This window comes from Ictidomys tridecemlineatus, chromosome X (assembly GCF_052094955.1).
Source record: "Ictidomys tridecemlineatus isolate mIctTri1 chromosome X, mIctTri1.hap1, whole genome shotgun sequence".
NCBI classification, from domain to species: Eukaryota; Metazoa; Chordata; class Mammalia; order Rodentia; family Sciuridae; genus Ictidomys; species Ictidomys tridecemlineatus.
Window position 1 is genome coordinate 9932350 of NC_135493.1, and position 19609 is coordinate 9951958.

General features: G+C 38.4%; 1 protein-coding gene across 3 annotated transcripts; it reads left to right on the plus strand.

Moving 5' to 3' along the window:
- The first annotated feature begins 5708 nt into the window (after positions 1-5708).
- Slitrk4 (SLIT and NTRK like family member 4) lies at positions 5709-18832 on the plus strand. Of its 3 annotated transcripts, none has more exons than XM_005325151.4 (2): positions 5709-6032; positions 10569-18832. In XM_005325151.4, exon 2 carries the CDS (start codon positions 10619-10621, stop codon positions 13130-13132), a length of 2514 nt encoding a protein of 837 aa, XP_005325208.1. In that variant the 5' UTR covers positions 5709-6032; positions 10569-10618; the 3' UTR covers positions 13133-18832. The 3 variants fall into 3 exon arrangements, with proteins under 3 accessions (XP_005325208.1, XP_005325207.1, XP_040142352.1); XM_005325150.3 differs by lacking the exon at positions 5709-6032 and adding an exon at positions 6642-6859; XM_040286418.2 differs by lacking the exon at positions 5709-6032 and adding an exon at positions 6955-8106.
- Positions 18833-19609: the final 777 nt, after the last annotated feature.

Genomic DNA, 19609 nt, shown 5'->3' on the forward strand with positions numbered 1-19609 from the left:
CCCCCAGGGCCATTATGAGTAGCTTTGCTGAAATAATGGTAATGCCTACTTCTTTCAGAAACCCAAGTGGTAACTTTTGTTGAAATTAATTCTTGAAAAACTCATAACAGAAGAAATGAGAATAGAAAAGTAAATAGAGGATACCAGGAAGAGTAAGAACACACAAGTTGATTTTAAAATAATAGTTTTAGATTTTGAAGTGACTTAAAATATGCAAGAATAAACCCCACAATTAGTCCCACCATCCTCTCTTCTAAAAACCACCTTACACAGACTCAAGTGGGAAAGGAATATATAGTCAGCATTCTTAGCTTTTTGCATATGCAGAGGTTGCTTCTGCTTAAGCAAAGAAGGAAATAATGTTACTTTGCAAGAAAGGTACAGTGCTAGGTATTTGACAAACATTTTATTGGTTAGTCTTTGTACAATTCAGGGAGATTGAATTCGTTCTTCCCATTTCACAGAGGAGACAATAAGAGCTCAGAGAAGTTAACTGCCCTAAACCATAGAACAACTGAGTTGTGAAGCAAGAATTTAACTACAAGTGCATTTATAGTGAAATTTAATACTCTTTAAACTCTGATAGATTTAATTTTATGTTGATTTCACTTTGTAAAACAGCAAAGATTTCAAAAATTCTGTAATTTTCTGGGAGATTTCACCCCAATGAGGCCCCATCATGGATTCATCTGATGAATATTTCAATTTCTACTGAGTGGTTAAAACTGAAAAGCATTAAGGCCCCTTTACACCCCAAATTTCAGATTAACAAGAACACTGTACACATAAAAGATAGCAGAGAGGCTGGGGTTGTGGCTCAGTAGCAGAACACTTGCCTTGCATGTATGAACCACTGTGTTTGATCCTCAGCACCACACAAAAATAAATAAATAAATAAATAAAGGTATTGATCCATCTACAACTAAAAAATATATTTAAAAAAATAAAAGCAGAAATTCTATGTGATGATAAGTTTTCCTATATCATGATCCACTATCATGGGACCTAAGGACAGTTCTCATGACGACCTTATGTGGGTAGACATTACTCAATTTGAGTCAGAGCAGAGAATTAGAAGTTCCAATTTTGAACTGAAAAAGAAGATAGTCAATCACAAATACATGACACTAGCTTACACAGATGTGCTGCTTTTCTCTGACTCACTCTTTGAGGCTTGGAAAGGGATAAATTTTATTTTTGATATAGTAATTGGGATTCAGTCACACCATAACTCTTGTCTTCATATTATGTCTCTTCTGCCTTGTTTTATGCCCCTGATTTTGACCCAAGTTTTGTCCAAAAGGAGTCTCTAAAATAAAAGAGGAAGGGCTGATAACAATATCAATTTTGAAAGAAAGGTTCAAGTTTATATTTCTAAGGAAAATAATACTCTACATAAGCATGAGAGGAAAAGACCCTCAATAATTTTGCACACACAAAAAATGGTTTTCTAGTTAAGGATAGCACTTTGGTTCCCCAGACAAAATTAAACATGGTAAAAATGAAAGGACTCTCATCAAATTTCTGTCTCTCTGACAAAGCTTTGGTTGATTGTTATGGAATATACACAGACCATGAGAATAATTCTCAAGGTAGATTTTTTAGCTATTAACTTCCTATGTTTTATTTTATGATCTTTATTATCTTCAAGTTGTCTGAGGGCAGTTGAGCTTGTTTCTTGGCCCCAATCTTTCACAGTGAGTAAGATGTGATTTCTCCAAATAGAGGACAAAAGAAAGAAAATAAAACAGAGATGCTATTATGTGAGAATATGTGGCTTAGGATAAATGACATTAAAGACAGTATAGGTGGTACTAGTGACCCAAATGAACAAGTACTACTGATAAGCTAAAATTACCATGATCCTTCAACACAACACACACTATTATTCTTCTTCTAGAAATAATAACTTGTGAATGAAATATCAAGTGACAAATCAGCCACTGACTGGAGTGGACAGACTTTGTTAACAACTGACACCTTAGCTTCTGAAAAGGACAACAGGTTACTGTACCATAATGAAGTCTGTGGGGAAAGGAAGAACAAGGTAGTTGATATAATTAAATGATCAACTAACGTCATATTTTCCAATTCATTTGGTATCCTATTGGATAACATTTTTTTTTTGCCTTAACTCTGGTATAAGTCTGGGGAAGAACATTACTCCTTTATATTCTTCCATTTGGCAGTAGCAAAATTGTCCCTTGTTAGGGACAATTGAGACATCATCAAAGATTCCCGAATTAAAACCAGTTGATTTAAGATGCTCTATCATGTATAGTTGAGAACTGTTTTTTTTCACGTCTTTTATTAGTTTATTCTTATGCTAAGTATTGACACTTTAATATGAGCAAACTTTTATGTCCCAAGTATTTACATTTGTAAAATCCATTGTGCTTTCAAATCTATTCTGCTTTCAAAGTCAAAAGTGTCTTGATTCCCCACTGGAAAAGAATTGTGGAGAAGCAGAAAGACCTGAAAGATCTGACTATCACTTATTCAGGATGTAAGCTCAGACAAGTTATTCAGCCCCCCTGAACACCTTTTTAAAGAAGAATAATGATTTTTCCCCTTGCTTATAGGACTAAATAAAATAATATTTGTAGACAACATGACTGAGCAGCAGCATTCAATAGGTAGTAGCTACCATTATATGGGTTAAAATATGACCTGAAAGCTCTTTCAGCTCTTACATTCTACAAAATTTGCAAAATAAATAAATAAATAAATATAACTAGTCCAAATTTCTCACAATGTAATAATAAAAAATGGGTTCTACTGACAAATCAGTTTGTTAAATCTTATGTATCATATCATTTTCCCTTGGTAGATAAAAATTCACTTTAATATAATTAAATGTTTATAAAGTTAAGAAATATGGCTAGCTGTTTGGAACCAAGGATCTTTTAAACTTATTTGATCATGGAAATGGCTATTCCCAGATGTATTAACAACCTAAGAACTTTTTTTTTGTATTCCAAAAAATACAAAATGCCAAGTTCATGATTATTAAAATGCCAGAAGATAAATTAATCTTCAATATTAAATTGAGTGATCTATGACACCTAGATACAAAAGTTAAGGCTAAATAGTAGTAAGACAAGGTAAAATAAATAAGGGATATTAAGAAAGGTAAAGACCACTGATTAGGGTCAAGACTCATTGGCATGATAATCATTTTGTGTTCATAGTGTTTTAATGACTTAAACTGCCTTTAGAATTAAGAATATTCGAGATCTTGTTGAAATTCCTGGTGCAATTGTTTATTTTCCCTGAAGGAAGGAGGCACAATATATCAGAATAGCCCTATGGTTCCAGGTATATTCCTGCAAAGCCAAGATTAAGCTCAATAGAACATCTGGAGAAACTCAAAAAGGTTATTACAAATTTTATCAGTTTTACATTCATACGTTTGAGGAACATCAACTTTGTTTTTGGTTCAATATCATCATATATATTGCTAGAGTTTTCTTAACACTTTTGTTTTTTTATGTATTTACTTCCTTTTTAAAGCTAGCAATTTCCCTTAGTTCACTATTCTTCTTTGTGGATGTCACATATAGATCTAGGTGGTGGAAAAAAGACTGTAGGACTCGAGGATTGAATTTTTAAGTTACTTTAAAAGTAAAAGAAGCATAAAACATGGAAGTTTTTTCTTGTATTTTACATTGTGTCCACTTAATTTTTTAAACATCCATTTTAATGAGTTGAATGTTAATCATTGATAAATTCTTTGCATTATTATTAATGGCAATTTATCAGTGTTCTAGCTACACTTGCTTTCATACCCATATGAAAAAAATAGCATTACACAGTTATTAAAGTTAAATATATCCAAGTCTCAGAACAGTTTTTAAAGTTGAATAAAGATAGGCATTTAAATCATCTGATATTTACTGTCCAAATCTGGCCTTTTCAGCTATCATGGTACTTTGTGCATTATATTTTCAGGTAATTTTTTTGCTCATTCTATTGAATCTTGTTAACATTTATAGTAAAGGACAAACAATTCACCTATCCTGATAAAATATATTGTAGCTTCCTGAATCCTTTGCATTTAGAATAAATGCCAACTTGTTTTGGTATCCATTACCACTTCCAAATTGCATTATGCAATATAATGCAAATGTGAGTTCTTAATTAGAAGGATCTGTTTTGTTCAAATATACAACAGTGATGGGATTTTTCAACACACTGCAGCTGTTACCTATGGAGGAAACATTTCACCTCACTAAGAGGAGCTGCACAAGTATATATGTTGTTATGGACCAATCCTTTAGTGTTTCAATAAGCAATACTATTTCATAATGGGTTTCACATTGAATACAGCACATTTTACCATTGCTTCCCACTCAATTTCTGTCTCTAGGTTGTTTTCAAAAGAGAAGATGAAATTTTTCAAGGCAATGGGACAGGGGGTGAAGAAAGGGTTCTTTATAAAGGATGCACTATTTGCTAAGGTCATAAAGAAATATGCCTATATATGCATAGTTACCTAAATATTGTATGTGCATCTCTGTATACATGCTGTTCCCAACCAACATTTGCATAAATATAACTTGAAGGCAGTTTCATGAAATGATGAAAATGGCAAAAATGATAAAGTATATATGAACAGATATTACAGACAATATAGAAGATAGGACATTATTGACAAAAATATAATAAACCCTTTGCCCATCAGATATTTTTGCCTAGATTTGGACCTTTACACATCAATGGTAAATGTTTAACTGTAGGAGTTCAGGCAGACAGCCAAATTCTGGTTTCAAAGCTATTGCTAGTTTTAGCTTAAAGAGTTTTTCATTTTTAAACAAAAAAAAAGAGAGAGAGAAAGAAAGAAAGAAAACATCTCTGGATATTGGCAATACTCAATGGAATCTGAATAAGTGAAGTGGGCAGAACATGGGTCCTGAAGAAATCAGCTGGCTGCAGTATTTGAAATGTGGCAAACGGGATACCAGGTGTACCAGGGAAATACTTCCTGGTTATGACTTGGCCCCATTTACCTAAAGCCAGTTTATTCTCAAAGACACAAAGTAAAGAAAGAGTTGTTCTTCTTAGCCAAGCACCCTATAAAAACAGCATGGTTGGAGGTAGGGAGCAAAAGGTAAGCCAGGTATTTGAAAAGGCAAGCATGACAGCAAAAGTCCTCTGACCCCTTCCCCGGGTTTATTTGTTTTCTTAAGTTTATTAACTAAATTATCAATCTTCATTAAACTGGTTTGAACATCGCCCTCCCTGGGGTTATTCCTACCTTTTCATGGCAGCACTGACAAATGGGTATAAGGGGCCTAGAAAATCCATAGGCTGGATCTGCAGCCTCTGGATATTTCAGACTCAGCTACTAAAGCTCCTTTGATATAGACAATAAGGGGCTTACTGAAGTGACTTTCTTAGTTCATTTCCTCACCTCTGTCTCCCCAATGAATCCCGTGGGGGCCCTTCCCCTTCCCTCTCCAAGGTCCCTCCAGCTCAGTCCCTCAGCTTCAAAACTGATCTCCCCCACCCGCTTCCCTAAAGTCTCCTATCTACCCCCCAGCCCCCCACCCCCATCTAAATCCCCTCCTGGTCACCACCAAAGCCCGGAGAAGTGGAACGCACACAATGCCTCCCTTATAGGGCTTGAGCTGGGAACTGGGCATGCTCAGTAGCCAGAGCAGATTTTTTTTTTCTTTTGGTCGCAAGTGCGGTGTCTCTCCCACTCCCACACCCCTTTTCCCCCTACCCCTTTCCCCACCCCCAGTTCCCTAATCATCCTGCTTAACCCGTTTTATGCCAAATGCCCAGTGCCCTCAGAATTCTAAAATGCGGAGGATTAACCCATCTGCCTCTAACTCTACTAAATAGTCTCACTTTGAGCTAAAGCCTCACACTTAAAGCCCCCGGCCCCTTACACGCAGACAGGTAGGGGGAGTGCGAATACTACTGGATCCCAGAAAACTGGTCCCAAGAAGGCTCCATCCAGGATCGCCGGCTACCAAGAAGTATTCTCGGAGCTCTCAGATCTGCATGGTGACTATTAGCCAAAGGTACCTTACCGGAGATACAAAACCCAAGTGAGATTGTCGTATTTGAATGTCATTGTTGTTGACTCACCCCCCTCCATCCTGGAATTATTCAATTCCGCGTAGACTCGACGACCCTATCTCCCTTGGCTCCCCTCCCCCCAGCTCTCCAATGTTTCTTTGGCTTTTCCTGGGTTCTTGATTGCTCTCTCAAAGGAACACTCCGTGTGTGTGTGTGTGTGTGTGTGTGTGTGTGTGTGTGTGTGTGTGTGTGTGTTCCTTATTAGGAGACTGGGGAAGAGAAAAGACTGTAGTGTGCGTGTGTGGTGGCGGGGGTGGATGGAGGCTAGTGCGCCAGCGTTAGGAAACTGGGGTCTCTATTCCTGAGGATAGGGGTCGCTCCTCCCTAGGGGTGTTTTAGGTAAAAGAGGGGGCGGATGCCAGAAGGAAAGCGCGCTGGCTTTCTTGGTGTGTGGGTAGAAGAGGAATCAAGAGGGGGTGTTGGGGTAGGGGACTGGCGGATCCGGAATGTTGGGGGGGGGTCGAAGTGGTTGAGCGTTGGGAGGGAGGGCTGCGTGAGTGCCGGGGGGCGGGGGCGGGGGCGGGGGCGGGGATTCAGCGCGTGTATGTAAAGGTGCAGCCCGTGTGCGAGGGTCTGGGTGCGCGCGCGGTGTCTGGCCGGGTGCGCGCGCGCGCCGCTGCCCGCTTGCTCGCCTGCTAGGGCTGCTCGGTGGGTTTGACCCGCGAGCGGGCGCTGAAAAGCTGGATCCCAGATCACGTAGAGACAATCGCGGAAACTGCTGCTCCAGTCGTGGCGCGAAGGGCTCCGCATTAGGCGCTGGGCTCCAGAGGTGGGTGAAATTCCATTGAGGACTGCACGAGCTGCAGCGACACGGGCGTTCTCTTCCCAGCACGGATTGTCATTGTGTGTCCGTGTATGTGTGTGTGTGTGTGTGTGTGTGTGTGTGCGCGCGCGTGTGTGTGTGTGCGCGCGCGCATGTGTATGTGTGTGCGCGCGCCCGCGTGAAGGGAGGCAGGTAGCTTATTATTTTTAGTTTGAGTCCTGTTGGTTTGGGGCCGGTTGCGTGGCCAAAGTGGATGTGTTAGCTATCCCACACACACCTCCCACTTGCTTGCCCACAGAACTGTCGCTTGTCCCCGAGGACCGAAGGAATCCGGGTGCCCTTAGCATCCCTGCCCCCTGGGCGGCGGGGGTGGCAGGGAAAGTGTCCTGGTCTTTGGCATCTGGCAGCTCGGGCTGGTGGGGCCGCTGCGCTGTGCTGGGCTTTGTTTTCTGCACCCTACTCTCAGGCACTCTGCGCGGACGTAGATGTGGGGCTCCAGGCAGTGGCCCACGGGCTGGTCTGAGATTGCTGGGACTCGCCAAGATGGGAATTCGAAAGGAGGAGTCGGTGGGTAACTCTAAAAGCCCTGCAAAGCCGGGTCCAGCGCTCGCAGCGCGACTTTGCAAGGCGCTTAAATGTTGAGCTGATTTCTGGCTTGGTGAGCAGTTTTGTGAAGCTGGCCATGGGAGGGGGGTGGCGGGCAAGGGGAGCCTGAGCCTTCTCCCGCGGCCACGTAGCGACTGGGTCACTCTGCCTGTGGCAAACGGATCGGTGACGTCCCAGTGCCATCGCCCTTGCGACCGGGGCTAGTTATCTTCTTTTCTTCCTAACGCACTGCACCCCAAGGTCTAGAAAGGCCAAAGGAAACTCCAGCAGCTACCCCTTGTGGGACGAGAGCGCGCTGGGAAATGTGTGCGCAGCCGGGCTGAAGGCCCCCGCGACATCTCGCGCAGTACCCCGCCTCCGCCACCCTGCCCGCGAGGCTGCTGCTTGGACCAGGAACCGGGGAGGGGGCTGCGCGCCGGCTCCGGGCACCGGGTTGCGGCAAAACATTGCGGTACGCGCCAGCGCCAGTGGCTCCTCCAACTGCGTCGCCGGCCCGAAGTAGCGCACAGGGGACGGTAGCGACAGAGTCTTTCTTCGGTGGACTCCCTACACCTCTACCCTTGCCAGAGGGGGACCCGCAGGTTTCCCATGTCAGCTCCGGGGGAGCCACCTCGATCCACCGACGCTGCTGCCTGTGCTGTGTCCCGGTAGGCAAGCTCCCACCTCCTGGGCGCTGAGCGCCAGGCGGGGCTCTGTTAGTGTATGCCAAAATTGTGGTAGGGCTAGGTTTTGTGCAGTCTGGCCGGCAGCGGAATCTGAGCGTCCTGCTGGGCACAGAAAGACGGAAAGACAAGGAGACAGACTGCTCTTGGCAGCCTGAGAGATGGCTCTTGGTACCCAACTCGTACTTTGTTTCTTTTTTGCCCTTTTTTCCCCCCACAATTTTAGTGCATGCTTTAGCGGTGCCATGTCAATGTGCGTATTTTTTTCGTTTACATTCAGTATCCCTTTTTATCCTCTTTCTAGCTTCCTTCTCTGAGTTTTTTTTTTTCCATTTTCCATTTCTCCATGTCTCTTGCCCTTTCAGTGCTTCTATCCCTCTCTCCTTGGCGGACAGACTCTCGCTCTTCCTTGCCTGCTCCTCCAGCTGCTTTCGGCTTCCTCTGTTTCACAAGAGCTGTATTAGGCAACTTCCTAGCTTGTCCTTGTGCCTTTTTTCCCCTTTGCTGCTTAAAGTAGAAATTATTAGGAAGAGGAGAGCTCCTTATGCATTTTCAGATCTGTTGATGCTGCTGGTTCTTGTTTTTGTACGGAATTTGGGTTCGATTTTTGTTGTTGTTGTTGTTGGTGGTGGTGGTTTTTATTTGTTTTATTTTCTAGTTTGGTTGCTTTTTGGTTTTCCCATTTTTGGGGTGGGGGTGGTAATGGTTAGTAACAAGAAATGACTCAACTGAACCAAAATAGCTGTTGAAAATCACATCAAGGTAAAAAAGATCAAGTGAAATTTTGATTTTACAATTAAAGTTTGCTTGGGTGATGTCATACTTAAGAATTGTGAGTTCTTTTTGAAATTTCAATCTTACATTCATAGTTAATAGGGGAAATGCACCTTTATATGGCAGCTAAGTAGCATCTCAGCAGTGTTGGCTATATTTGATACCAAACTATTTAAAATGCAAATTTTCCTGAGTGGTGGCTTAATGGATTGTCTACCTTGAGATATGTTCCATTTTACCACTAGCTGATTCCTCGTGAGCAAAATAAACAAAGGAGTTTCTGTGTGACACTTTTTTTTTTTTTGCATCATTCCCTCATTGTGTGTTTCTGGGTATTTTATTTATTTAATTAATATTTGGTGGTAACCATATTGAAATTGCAGCTAGCTCTCCATTCACGATGGAAAAGAAAAGACTCACATACCTAAAATTGCATCAATAGAATGCACACTGTTTGTGTTCCTTTTCATATTTATTGTGAGGCAGAAATACTGTGTGTATGAATGTGTGTGTGTGTGTGTGTGTGTGTGTTATTTAAGAAGTGGGCTACAACTGGTTAATTTGCTAAACATTGAACTCTACCAAGAAGTTATAATTTGTTTACAGACAGGGACATGGGGAGATAATATTGTGATTGTGTTTGGGAACTGATGCCTTTAGGAAGAAAATTGCTGTATCTGGTTCTGCAGATTAAGCTACTCAAATTGTAGTGTGTGAACTCCTCTTCCTCAGCAGGGGCAGTCTATGGTCAATGTGAAGGATATAAGCGTTAGACCCAAACTTCAGTTGGACCTGGGTTCAGTGTGGCAAATAAAGGAACAGAAGAGGGCCTGACAGGCAGGAGAGCCAGTTCTAGGTGTGAAAGGCTGCCTGAAAACACAGCTAAGCAATGCTACAGCAAGCAGGTTATTCTCCTGTTTTCAGGGATGCAAAGACAATAGGCTTTCTTTTAACCCCCTATTTGGAAGATGACTGGCAGGCAACTAGATGCTATTTATTTTATTCACCTGAAAACAAAATTTGGCCATACCCTACTCAGTTGTTTTTCTAGAACCCACAGGGTCATCTGTGCTTTTGGAGGTAGCAGTGTATAAGAGTGAACTGATTAATGGCAGCCTGCTTACCTATGAGCTGAAGCTCAGGCATATCTTTTTGCAGGGCAAATTCTACATAGGACTTTTAAGCAATCCAGTCCTTCTATTGCCACCTTCCTTTGCAACCTGGGCCCTAATACGGCTCTGCTCAGCTTCTCTATCTAACACAAGCCTAGAGTTTAGATATCCACTAATTGCAGTGCCTTTGTGGTGCAAAGGACATGGTATACTTCATGATCTAGGGGATGGCTATTTGAGTTGTAAATAGGAAGGGCAGGGTTTGGTAGGTCAAGTAAAAAAGAAATTCAGATTGTTAAGATGTAAGTATGATTAATAATCTCCTTTTCTGTTGTTTGTTGTGTACACAGCACATGTAAATTTTATATAAACTACAGGTATGGAAATAAAATATGTGGCAATTTTGGTGACCATTGTTCAACTGAGTGCAAATATTTGGAGTTTTGGGTGCTTTAAAAAAATACAAGGTAGTAGTTATAGCCATGTGCTCACTATAATATGATTTAAACAAAAATTTTCAAGTAATGACCATTGAAAAAATGTTTTCTTTTTATTTTTTAGATTATTTATCTTTATTCAGAAGCATAAAGTTCTTTGCTGATTGCAAGAAGATGTTTCTTTGGCTCTTTCTGATTTTGTCAGCACTGATTTCTTCGGCAAATGCAGATTCTGACATATCGGTGGAAATTTGCAATGTGTGCTCCTGCGTGTCAGTTGAGAATGTGCTCTATGTCAACTGTGAGAAGGTTTCAGTCTACAGACCAAATCAGCTGAAACCACCTTGGTCTAATTTTTATCACCTCAACTTCCAAAACAATTTTTTAAATATCCTCTATCCAAATACTTTCTTGAATTTTTCACACGCAGTATCCCTGCATCTGGGAAATAATAAACTGCAGAACATTGAGGGAGGAGCCTTTCTTGGGCTCAGTGCATTAAAGCAGTTGCACTTGAACAACAATGAATTAAAGATTCTCCGAGCTGACACTTTCCTTGGCATAGAGAACTTGGAGTATCTCCAGGCTGACTACAATTTAATCAAGTATATTGAACGAGGAGCCTTCAATAAGCTCCACAAACTGAAAGTTCTCATTCTTAATGACAATCTGATTTCATTCCTTCCTGATAATATTTTCCGTTTCGCATCTTTGACCCATCTGGATATACGAGGGAATAGAATCCAGAAGCTCCCCTATATTGGAGTTCTGGAACACATTGGCCGTGTTGTTGAACTGCAACTGGAAGATAACCCTTGGAACTGTAGCTGTGATTTGTTGCCTTTAAAAGCTTGGCTGGAGAACATGCCATATAACATTTACATAGGAGAAGCTATCTGTGAAACTCCCAGCGACTTATACGGAAGGCTGTTAAAAGAAACCAACAAACAAGAGTTATGCCCCATGGGCACAGGCAGTGATTTTGATGTACGTATCCTGCCTCCATCTCAACTGGAAAATGGCTACACCACTCCCAATGGTCACACAACACAGACATCCTTGCACAGATTAGTGACCAAGCCACCAAAAACGACAAATCCTTCCAAGATCTCTGGAATCGTGGCAGGCAAAGCCCTCTCCAACCGCAATCTCAGTCAGATTGTGTCTTACCAAACAAGGGTGCCTCCTCTAACACCTTGCCCGACGCCTTGCTTTTGCAAAACACATCCTTCAGACTTGGGACTGAGCGTGAACTGCCAGGAGAAAAATATACAGTCCATGTCTGAACTGATACCGAAACCTTTAAATGCCAAGAAATTGCATGTCAATGGCAATAGCATCAAAGATGTGGACATCTCAGACTTCACTGAGTTCGAAGGACTGGATTTGCTCCATTTAGGCAGCAATCAGATTACAATGATCAAAGGAGATGTATTCCACAATCTTACTAATTTACGCAGGTTGTATCTCAATGGCAATCAGATTGAAAGACTCTATCCGGAAATATTTTCAGGCCTTCATAACCTGCAGTATCTGTATTTGGAATACAATCTGATTAAGGAAATCTTAGCAGGCACCTTTGACTCCATGCCAAATTTGCAGTTACTGTATTTAAATAATAATCTCTTAAAGAGCCTGCCTGTTTACATTTTTTCTGGAGCACCCCTTGCTAGACTGAATCTGAGGAACAACAAATTCATGTACCTCCCTGTCAGTGGGGTCCTCGATCAACTTCAGTCTCTCACACAGATTGACTTGGAGGGCAACCCATGGGACTGCACTTGTGACTTGGTGGCATTAAAGCTGTGGCTGGAAAAGCTGAATGATGGAATTGTTGTGAAAGAACTGAAATGTGAGACACCTGTTCAGTTTGCCAACATTGAACTGAAGTCCCTCAAAAATGAAATCTTATGTCCCAAACTTTTAAACAAGCCATCTGCACCATTTACAAGCCCTGCACCTGCTATTACATTCACCACTCCATTGGGTCCCATTCGAAGTCCTCCTGGTGGCCCCGTGCCTCTATCTATTTTAATCTTAAGTATCTTAGTGGTCCTCATTTTAACTGTTTTTGTTGCTTTTTGCCTTCTTGTTTTTGTGCTGCGACGCAACAAGAAACCTACCGTGAAACACGAAGGGCTGGGGAATCCTGAGTGTGGCTCCATGCAGCTGCAGCTAAGGAAGCATGACCACAAAACCAATAAAAAGGACGGACTGAGCACAGAAGCTTTCATTCCACAAACTATAGAACAGATGAGCAAGAGCCACACCTGTGGCTTGAAAGAGTCAGAAACCGGGTTCATGTTTTCAGATCCTCCGGGACAGAAAGTCATTATGCGAAATGTTGCCGACAAGGAGAAAGATTTATTACATGTGGATACCAGGAAGAGACTGAGCACAATTGATGAGCTGGATGAATTATTCCCTAGCAGGGATTCCAATGTATTTATTCAAAATTTTCTTGAAAGCAAAAAGGAGTATAATAGCATAGGTGTCAGTGGCTTTGAGATCCGCTATCCAGAAAAACAACAAGATAAAAAAAACAAGAAGTCCCTAATAGGTGGCAACCACAGTAAAATCGTTGTGGAACAAAGGAAGAGTGAGTATTTTGAACTGAAGGCAAAACTTCAGAGTTCCCCTGACTACCTACAGGTCCTTGAGGAGCAAACAGCTCTGAACAAGATATAGGTCTTGCAATCTAACTTCATACAGAGGACATTTATTTAATGATGAAAGTGCCTTTTGTTGACTCCTAATTTCCAAATACTATATTATCAATAGGCATAGAGGCAGGTGTTTCCAAGGGTGTCTCATTAACTGTAGCTGCAAAGATGTGTCAAGTAGAAGAGACTTTCCTTAATAGATTTTACTACATAAAACCTATACTGTGGAGTCCTGTGGGGATACTGCAAACTCTATTGCCAAAGGGATGCTTTATACACAAAATACACTGAATTTAACCTCAAGAGGCAAATCCGTTTTGTACCCCAATGCAAAACCTTCGTCTCTTTGTGCTTTGTAAAGCAAACTCAAGAAAACTGGTACCAGTGTTTGTACCTCAACTGGGTCCTTCATCTTGCACGTAGATTAAGTTGGTGGAACTGGAATAATCCTTTTGATTTGTGGCATTGTAACAACTCTGTGTAAAGATTATCTGAAAAGTGTAAAAAAAATAGCATGCAAAGAGAGAACACTCGATAGTATTTGTAAATTGGTAATCTTTATGGCCTGCATCTTGAAACCACTGGATTTATAATGTTAAATTGTGCAAATACTTGTTTAAAATATACCATGCATTACATAACTATAAAATAAATTTGAACACACTAAGCATTACCTGTCTATACATAAAACCCTAAAAGTGAAAAAAAAATCAACATGAGTTCTATAGCATTTGTGGTGATCTGAAGAAATACATGATGTTTATCAGAATTAAACATGGCTCAAATTAAACTAACACTAGAGTTTGTTCTCAGTTATGTGAAATACCCACAATCCTTAAAGGTTGTCCCAAATTAGCAAAGTGCTTACCGTGTGAGCGCACCCAAAGCTATTTTTGTAACATAATTCATATTTATGAAGTACTTTGTATACTAAATAGGAAAGTATGTACTCCTTAATATGTATTTAATATGCTTGACTTGTTTTCCTGATCACGGTGAATTTATCAGTAAGTATAAATTTAGATAGTAAACTATACTAAACTGAAACTGAAGGTAATGTGTATAGAAATATTTTGGACTTTGTGATCAGGTAAAATTTAAAAACAGAAAAAGCAAAAAAAAAAAAAAACCATACAAAAAAAAAGAAACAAAAATACAAAAAAAAATCCAGTTCTGTGCTATTCTTGTGAATTTAGCATATTATCTTCAGATTTGTTACCAATTGTGCATTTTAAAATAGGCTCCTTAGTTTTATAGTATTATGTCTGGGGCAGTTGTTATTTGCCATCAGTTGTCTTGCTTTTCAGGATTCTATGAGCTTAATTCAAATAGTTTTCACTGCAAATATTTTTAAAAAATTAATGACTAAGGTTAATAATATCGTATGCATCAGTATCCTGTTCTTTCATCATTCTGACTACTGTCAGATAATTTAGTAGAACTGTAAACATCTTGGTAAGCTCGGCTGTCAAAGCCTCACTGTAAATGCTTGCATTGGTCTCAGATGAGTTCACAGTCTGCAACTGCAACAGATATGCCCCCAAGTTTGATTGTAATGTTAAGTTCTATGTAAAAATTGGTCAAAGGAATGAAGTATTTAATAAGAGGGGATATTGAAGATTTTTAGGAGCTCTTAATTGGCAAAGTGATATCCAGAAACACATTGCCTTCTTGGCCTGTGTGTGTGTGTGTGTGTGTGTGTGTGTACGCCTGTATGTTTGTGTTTGTATCCATCTCTTATGAATTACTATATTAATCAGTAATATACCAAGAAGGTGAACATAGTCATTTTTCATAAATTTCAGATGTTTTGGTGCAGCTTCCAAAATGATATTATGGCTAAAGTTATAAGCGATCCCTCTGTTAAGCATTAATTTCAGGGCTTTATGTGTTTGTTCTAAGATGTAAAAACAAACAAAAAATTAGCGTTCATGGAGGTAGGTGTGTCTGTATGTGTATTTGTGTGTGTATGTGTGTGTATTTGGATATATATTCACACATATAGATAATTCGGAGATTTTTTTAATAGGAAAAAATTCTCCATATGTATGTGCTGGTGCTCTTAAAACTTTAATGTGTAATTTTAATTTTCATGACAATGTCTGTGAAAACTTTATATGAATATAAAAAAATTCGAACAAATAATTGCTTTCTGATCTCAAAAGAAATGATAAGATATGTGCTCAACAGCTTGTTTTCATCTGCAATTTCATAAGGACTTTTAATATGCCATTACCATGCATGCATGCATCCATGGATTAAAGGGCTCCTAATGCGTACTGACAGGGTAGAGATGCAAAGGCTTCAAAGGAAGTGTTTTAGTTTATCCTGTCAATAAAGTATGGATTGAGGAATCTTAAATAGACACTTATGGGAGGAACCAGAGAACTCCCTCCATGATCTGGAGATAATAGGTCATTGTGATGATGCCTTTTATTCAGTGTGGTGGTGTTTTGAAGATATTTCAAGGTTTCTGCAGAATTGTCAATGGCAAGATTACCTGCCACCATCTCAAAGCTTGCTGTAGTATATTGGCTATTTCATACTCCTGCTGAAAGGTATAAATGTTAAAAGTGTTTTTTTAAAGTAACTTAATTGTGGTTATTTGGAGGTTCTAATTGTAAATGAAAGTAACAAATCCTTGGTTAAGGCTGATATACTTTCCTTAACTAAAGTCATTGTGCCTACATTATACAGTGTGTACTATTTTGCACCTGTCTCTCATTAGTTCTACTTGTACATTTTATGATAATGTAGTTAGGTATAAGTTCTGAGTTGAGTACAAGAGCAGTTAAAATACTGTATCTACATTTTGTTGGCTTCAACTATAACCTTGATGTTAGTTTAACCCCTTGAGGTATGACATGTACATTGGTACAGTATTTTTAGTAGAACTTTGATTCAAATCTTGAAAATCCAAGAAGTGTTCATTTCTAATGTGTTCTGACACATCATGGGCTTCTTGGCATTATATTCATGTGTATGGACTGTGTTAGAACAGTTGCAAATAAAACTAGATCCTATGAAATCAATGAAGGGGTTGAGATAATATATTGTGTCCGTGTAAGATAAATCAAGTTTTAAATTATTTTTTTATGAAATCAATAAAGATGATTCAATTCTTTAAAAGTAAATCTTTGTGTAATTTTATGAGAAAGCAGCTATTAAAGTAAAGTGACTCAAGTCTATAAGGCAATTTATATTCTATATTTAGTTTTCCACTCTGAATAAATAAAGTGAATAATATATTAATTAGAAAATCAGTTAAGACCATCTTTATTTTGTTGCTTTTTTAAACATTTAATTTTCTTAAGCCACAAAGATGCATAAATTATACAGGGCCTGGCTTCATGAATAACATCAACAGGTATTTCATAAATAACAGATTACATTTAGAAATGTATGGCGATAATACTAATCTATAATATCTTTTGCATGACCTTAACATTGACATTGTACAAAATGAGCACAGTTTTTTTTGTTTGTTTGTTTTAGTTTTTGTTTTGGGTTTTTTTTTGTTATTATTGCATCCAAAGAGTTGGGGAGAAAATATATTAAGAATGTATTTATAATCAATATTTTGAAATAAACTAAAGAAAACACATTGTATTGGTTTTACCCTGATTTGATTATTAGTGTTTTAGATTAGTTTGTAAAAAAATATTCAAGTAATTCTACAAAAATCTAATGTAATTCACAGAAAGGAACGGTTTTAAGGACTTTTGTTTGGTTTTAATTGCATCAAGGTATTAGAAAGACTTTACTAAATGCCACTTTTATGAAAGTATTAATAAAATTGTTTGCTACAATGGTATTTCTGAAGCCACAGTGTGCTTGCACTCTCTCTATATACATATTTTTTTCATTATTTTTCAGAAGATATAGAACAGTAGCACTCAGTCACAGCACTCAGATTTGAAAGTAAGATATATAGCTTTTAGAATATGGTTTGTAATCCAACTTATTTATTAAATCTTTGTTAAAAGATGCTTTCCTTACAAACATCTTGGTAATCTGTGTTCCTTCCCACTGACATCCCCTTTGGAAAAGAGTCAGAGAGCCAAAATCAACCCGATTTGATTCTTGCCCATTTTCATTCATCAGTTGGAATCTGACATAACTTCAGATAAGCAAATATTAGTATTTGATCTTAACTATCTACTCAGTTGTAATAGAGCTACAGAACCTCTGTGTATCATAACCAGCTTGACTGATTGCAGGTTACTTACCTGTTTATGGGTGACTTTTGATTTTTAAAGGTTTTTTTTGGGGGGGGTCACTTTGAAGATAATCAGAATTATCAATCCATCACTTTATGAAGATACTGTGGTTGCAGAAAATGAACCAATTACCTTATGACTAATTTGAGGGCACAGAAGAATATAAACAGACAGTATTGACTACTAAATGGGATTAAGGCATGTGTACTTCATGGAGAAGTAAAGATGGGAACAGAGAGGGAAAATAAAATAAGATTGCTATGGCCTTACATCTATGCATAGCTGTGCTGAAGGCATGAAAAGTATAGATAGCATGTATAAGTACTTTTGGACTGAATGTCTTGTGCATCACAGGAGATACATGGCAGGATTGTGTTATTTTAGTTTGTTTTTTATGAGAATTGAGCACAGGGCTTTGGGTGTCAGCCAGTCTGTTATGTAGACAAGTGGCATCAAATCAAGAGTTGACTTCATTTCCATTGCTCATTCAATTAGTCACTATAGTCAGATGGGCTGAACTAAAATATCCTGTTTGTGGTGTCACTTACTGAGAATAACTAGCGATTATATATCAAGTTTACCTGATTATCATTAATCCTCAAAATTCAGACTTCCTGTGGAATCTGTCTTGTTGAAATAAAAGCAAATAGGAGGACAAAAGACTTTTAAAAGCTTATTTTACTGAAACTTCCCTTTATCTAACTTTAAAATCTATTTATTTACTATTTTTTTCATTTTAATTTAATTTCCACTAGCTGTTATGATTGCATTTTAGAAGGAAAATTTAAAAAGGGAAACTCTATCTTCTATCATATAAAATAATATGAGTTTATCATTTAAAAAATATTTTAATTTATTGTTTCTGTGTCTGCAGAAGGAAAAAACAGTGGGGCTCTAAGACATTTGAATACTTTGGGTCAAAATAATTGCTATTAAGAATGAAAAGATTTGAACTTCTCATTACATGATAATTTCTAGATTCACTGACTTTAAAACATAGAACCAAGAGAGGATTACTCAATCCTTGGCTTTAGTTTACTTCTGTAGATACTGCCTAGATAAGAATAGAAGTTCTGCTTATTCCATTAATCCAGCAAAAATGAGAAATAGTCTTACTTTAAAAAGTTCATGAATGTCCCCTTCAGAAAGATAAACTGAATACATAATGAATAAACATATGTTATTCATTTTAATTTACTTACAGAAAGAAGATAGTCTTTTAAAATTTCTGAACAATATACTTACTTCTCTTAGTTGGCAACTCAAAAATACTAGTTTGTGTCAGATGCTGCTGGTTAGCAGCCTAAGGTAGCCATGTTGTGCTGTGGATATTGCTCATGGAAACGTTTGAAAAAATCAGTAAGCTCTGTTCTCCCTACTAAGAATTGCAATGTATATTTCCATCCTTGTTTCATGTAAATTGAACCATTGTGCTAAAATTCTGGAGTTGGTATGCAGTAACTTTAATGCTGTTTTCACAAATAAAAGTCTTTTCTTATAGGTCACATTTGTAGCCATTCAGTGTGTTTATTAGTGTGAAATTAGTGAAACTCAAGTTCAAAAAGAAATGGAAATAATCTGTTTTATAGCTGATGCAATTATTATATTAATTTATCTGGATAAGCAAGCTCTATCTATGCACACACATGTACCCACACACAGAATGAACAACACATACAAACGGTGAATTATCCACAAATGGAAATAGATACTTGATCTTAGCAATTAAAATGTTTCTGCCTTTACTTACCTACATATTTCATATCAAATTAGATATTATGGCAGATAATTGTTCTAAATTTTGCTTTCACTTTAAATTGAAACTTGACCACTGTGTCATATACAGCATAAATTAGGCCCAATTTGTCTCTCAGGAGTTCCTTGGGTTTCAGTATTGTCTACTATCATGAGAATCAAGTTTGCTATTCCTTATTTGTTAACTTCATCACCATCTTCCTCAATCTGTAACTTTACTAAATAAATGTTGCTGTATGCTACCCAGGCAACCAACAATGGTGCAAATCAATTCTGTTATTACCATTCACAAACATTATTCAGAGCACCATGTAGAAGCATCTAAAGCCAAAGCAAGGAGACCCTCTGTGAGGATTTGATTAGAAATTACTGCAACATTCAAGTTTTCTTAATAAAAGAAGGAATAGTTGGTTGAAAATTATACCTAAAGAACCTGAAACCAAAGTTAGGATTGGAGAGAATAAGAACAAAGGAATATGCAGAGAAAAAAAATGTTTACTTATTAGCTAAAAATCCAGTTGCTGAGC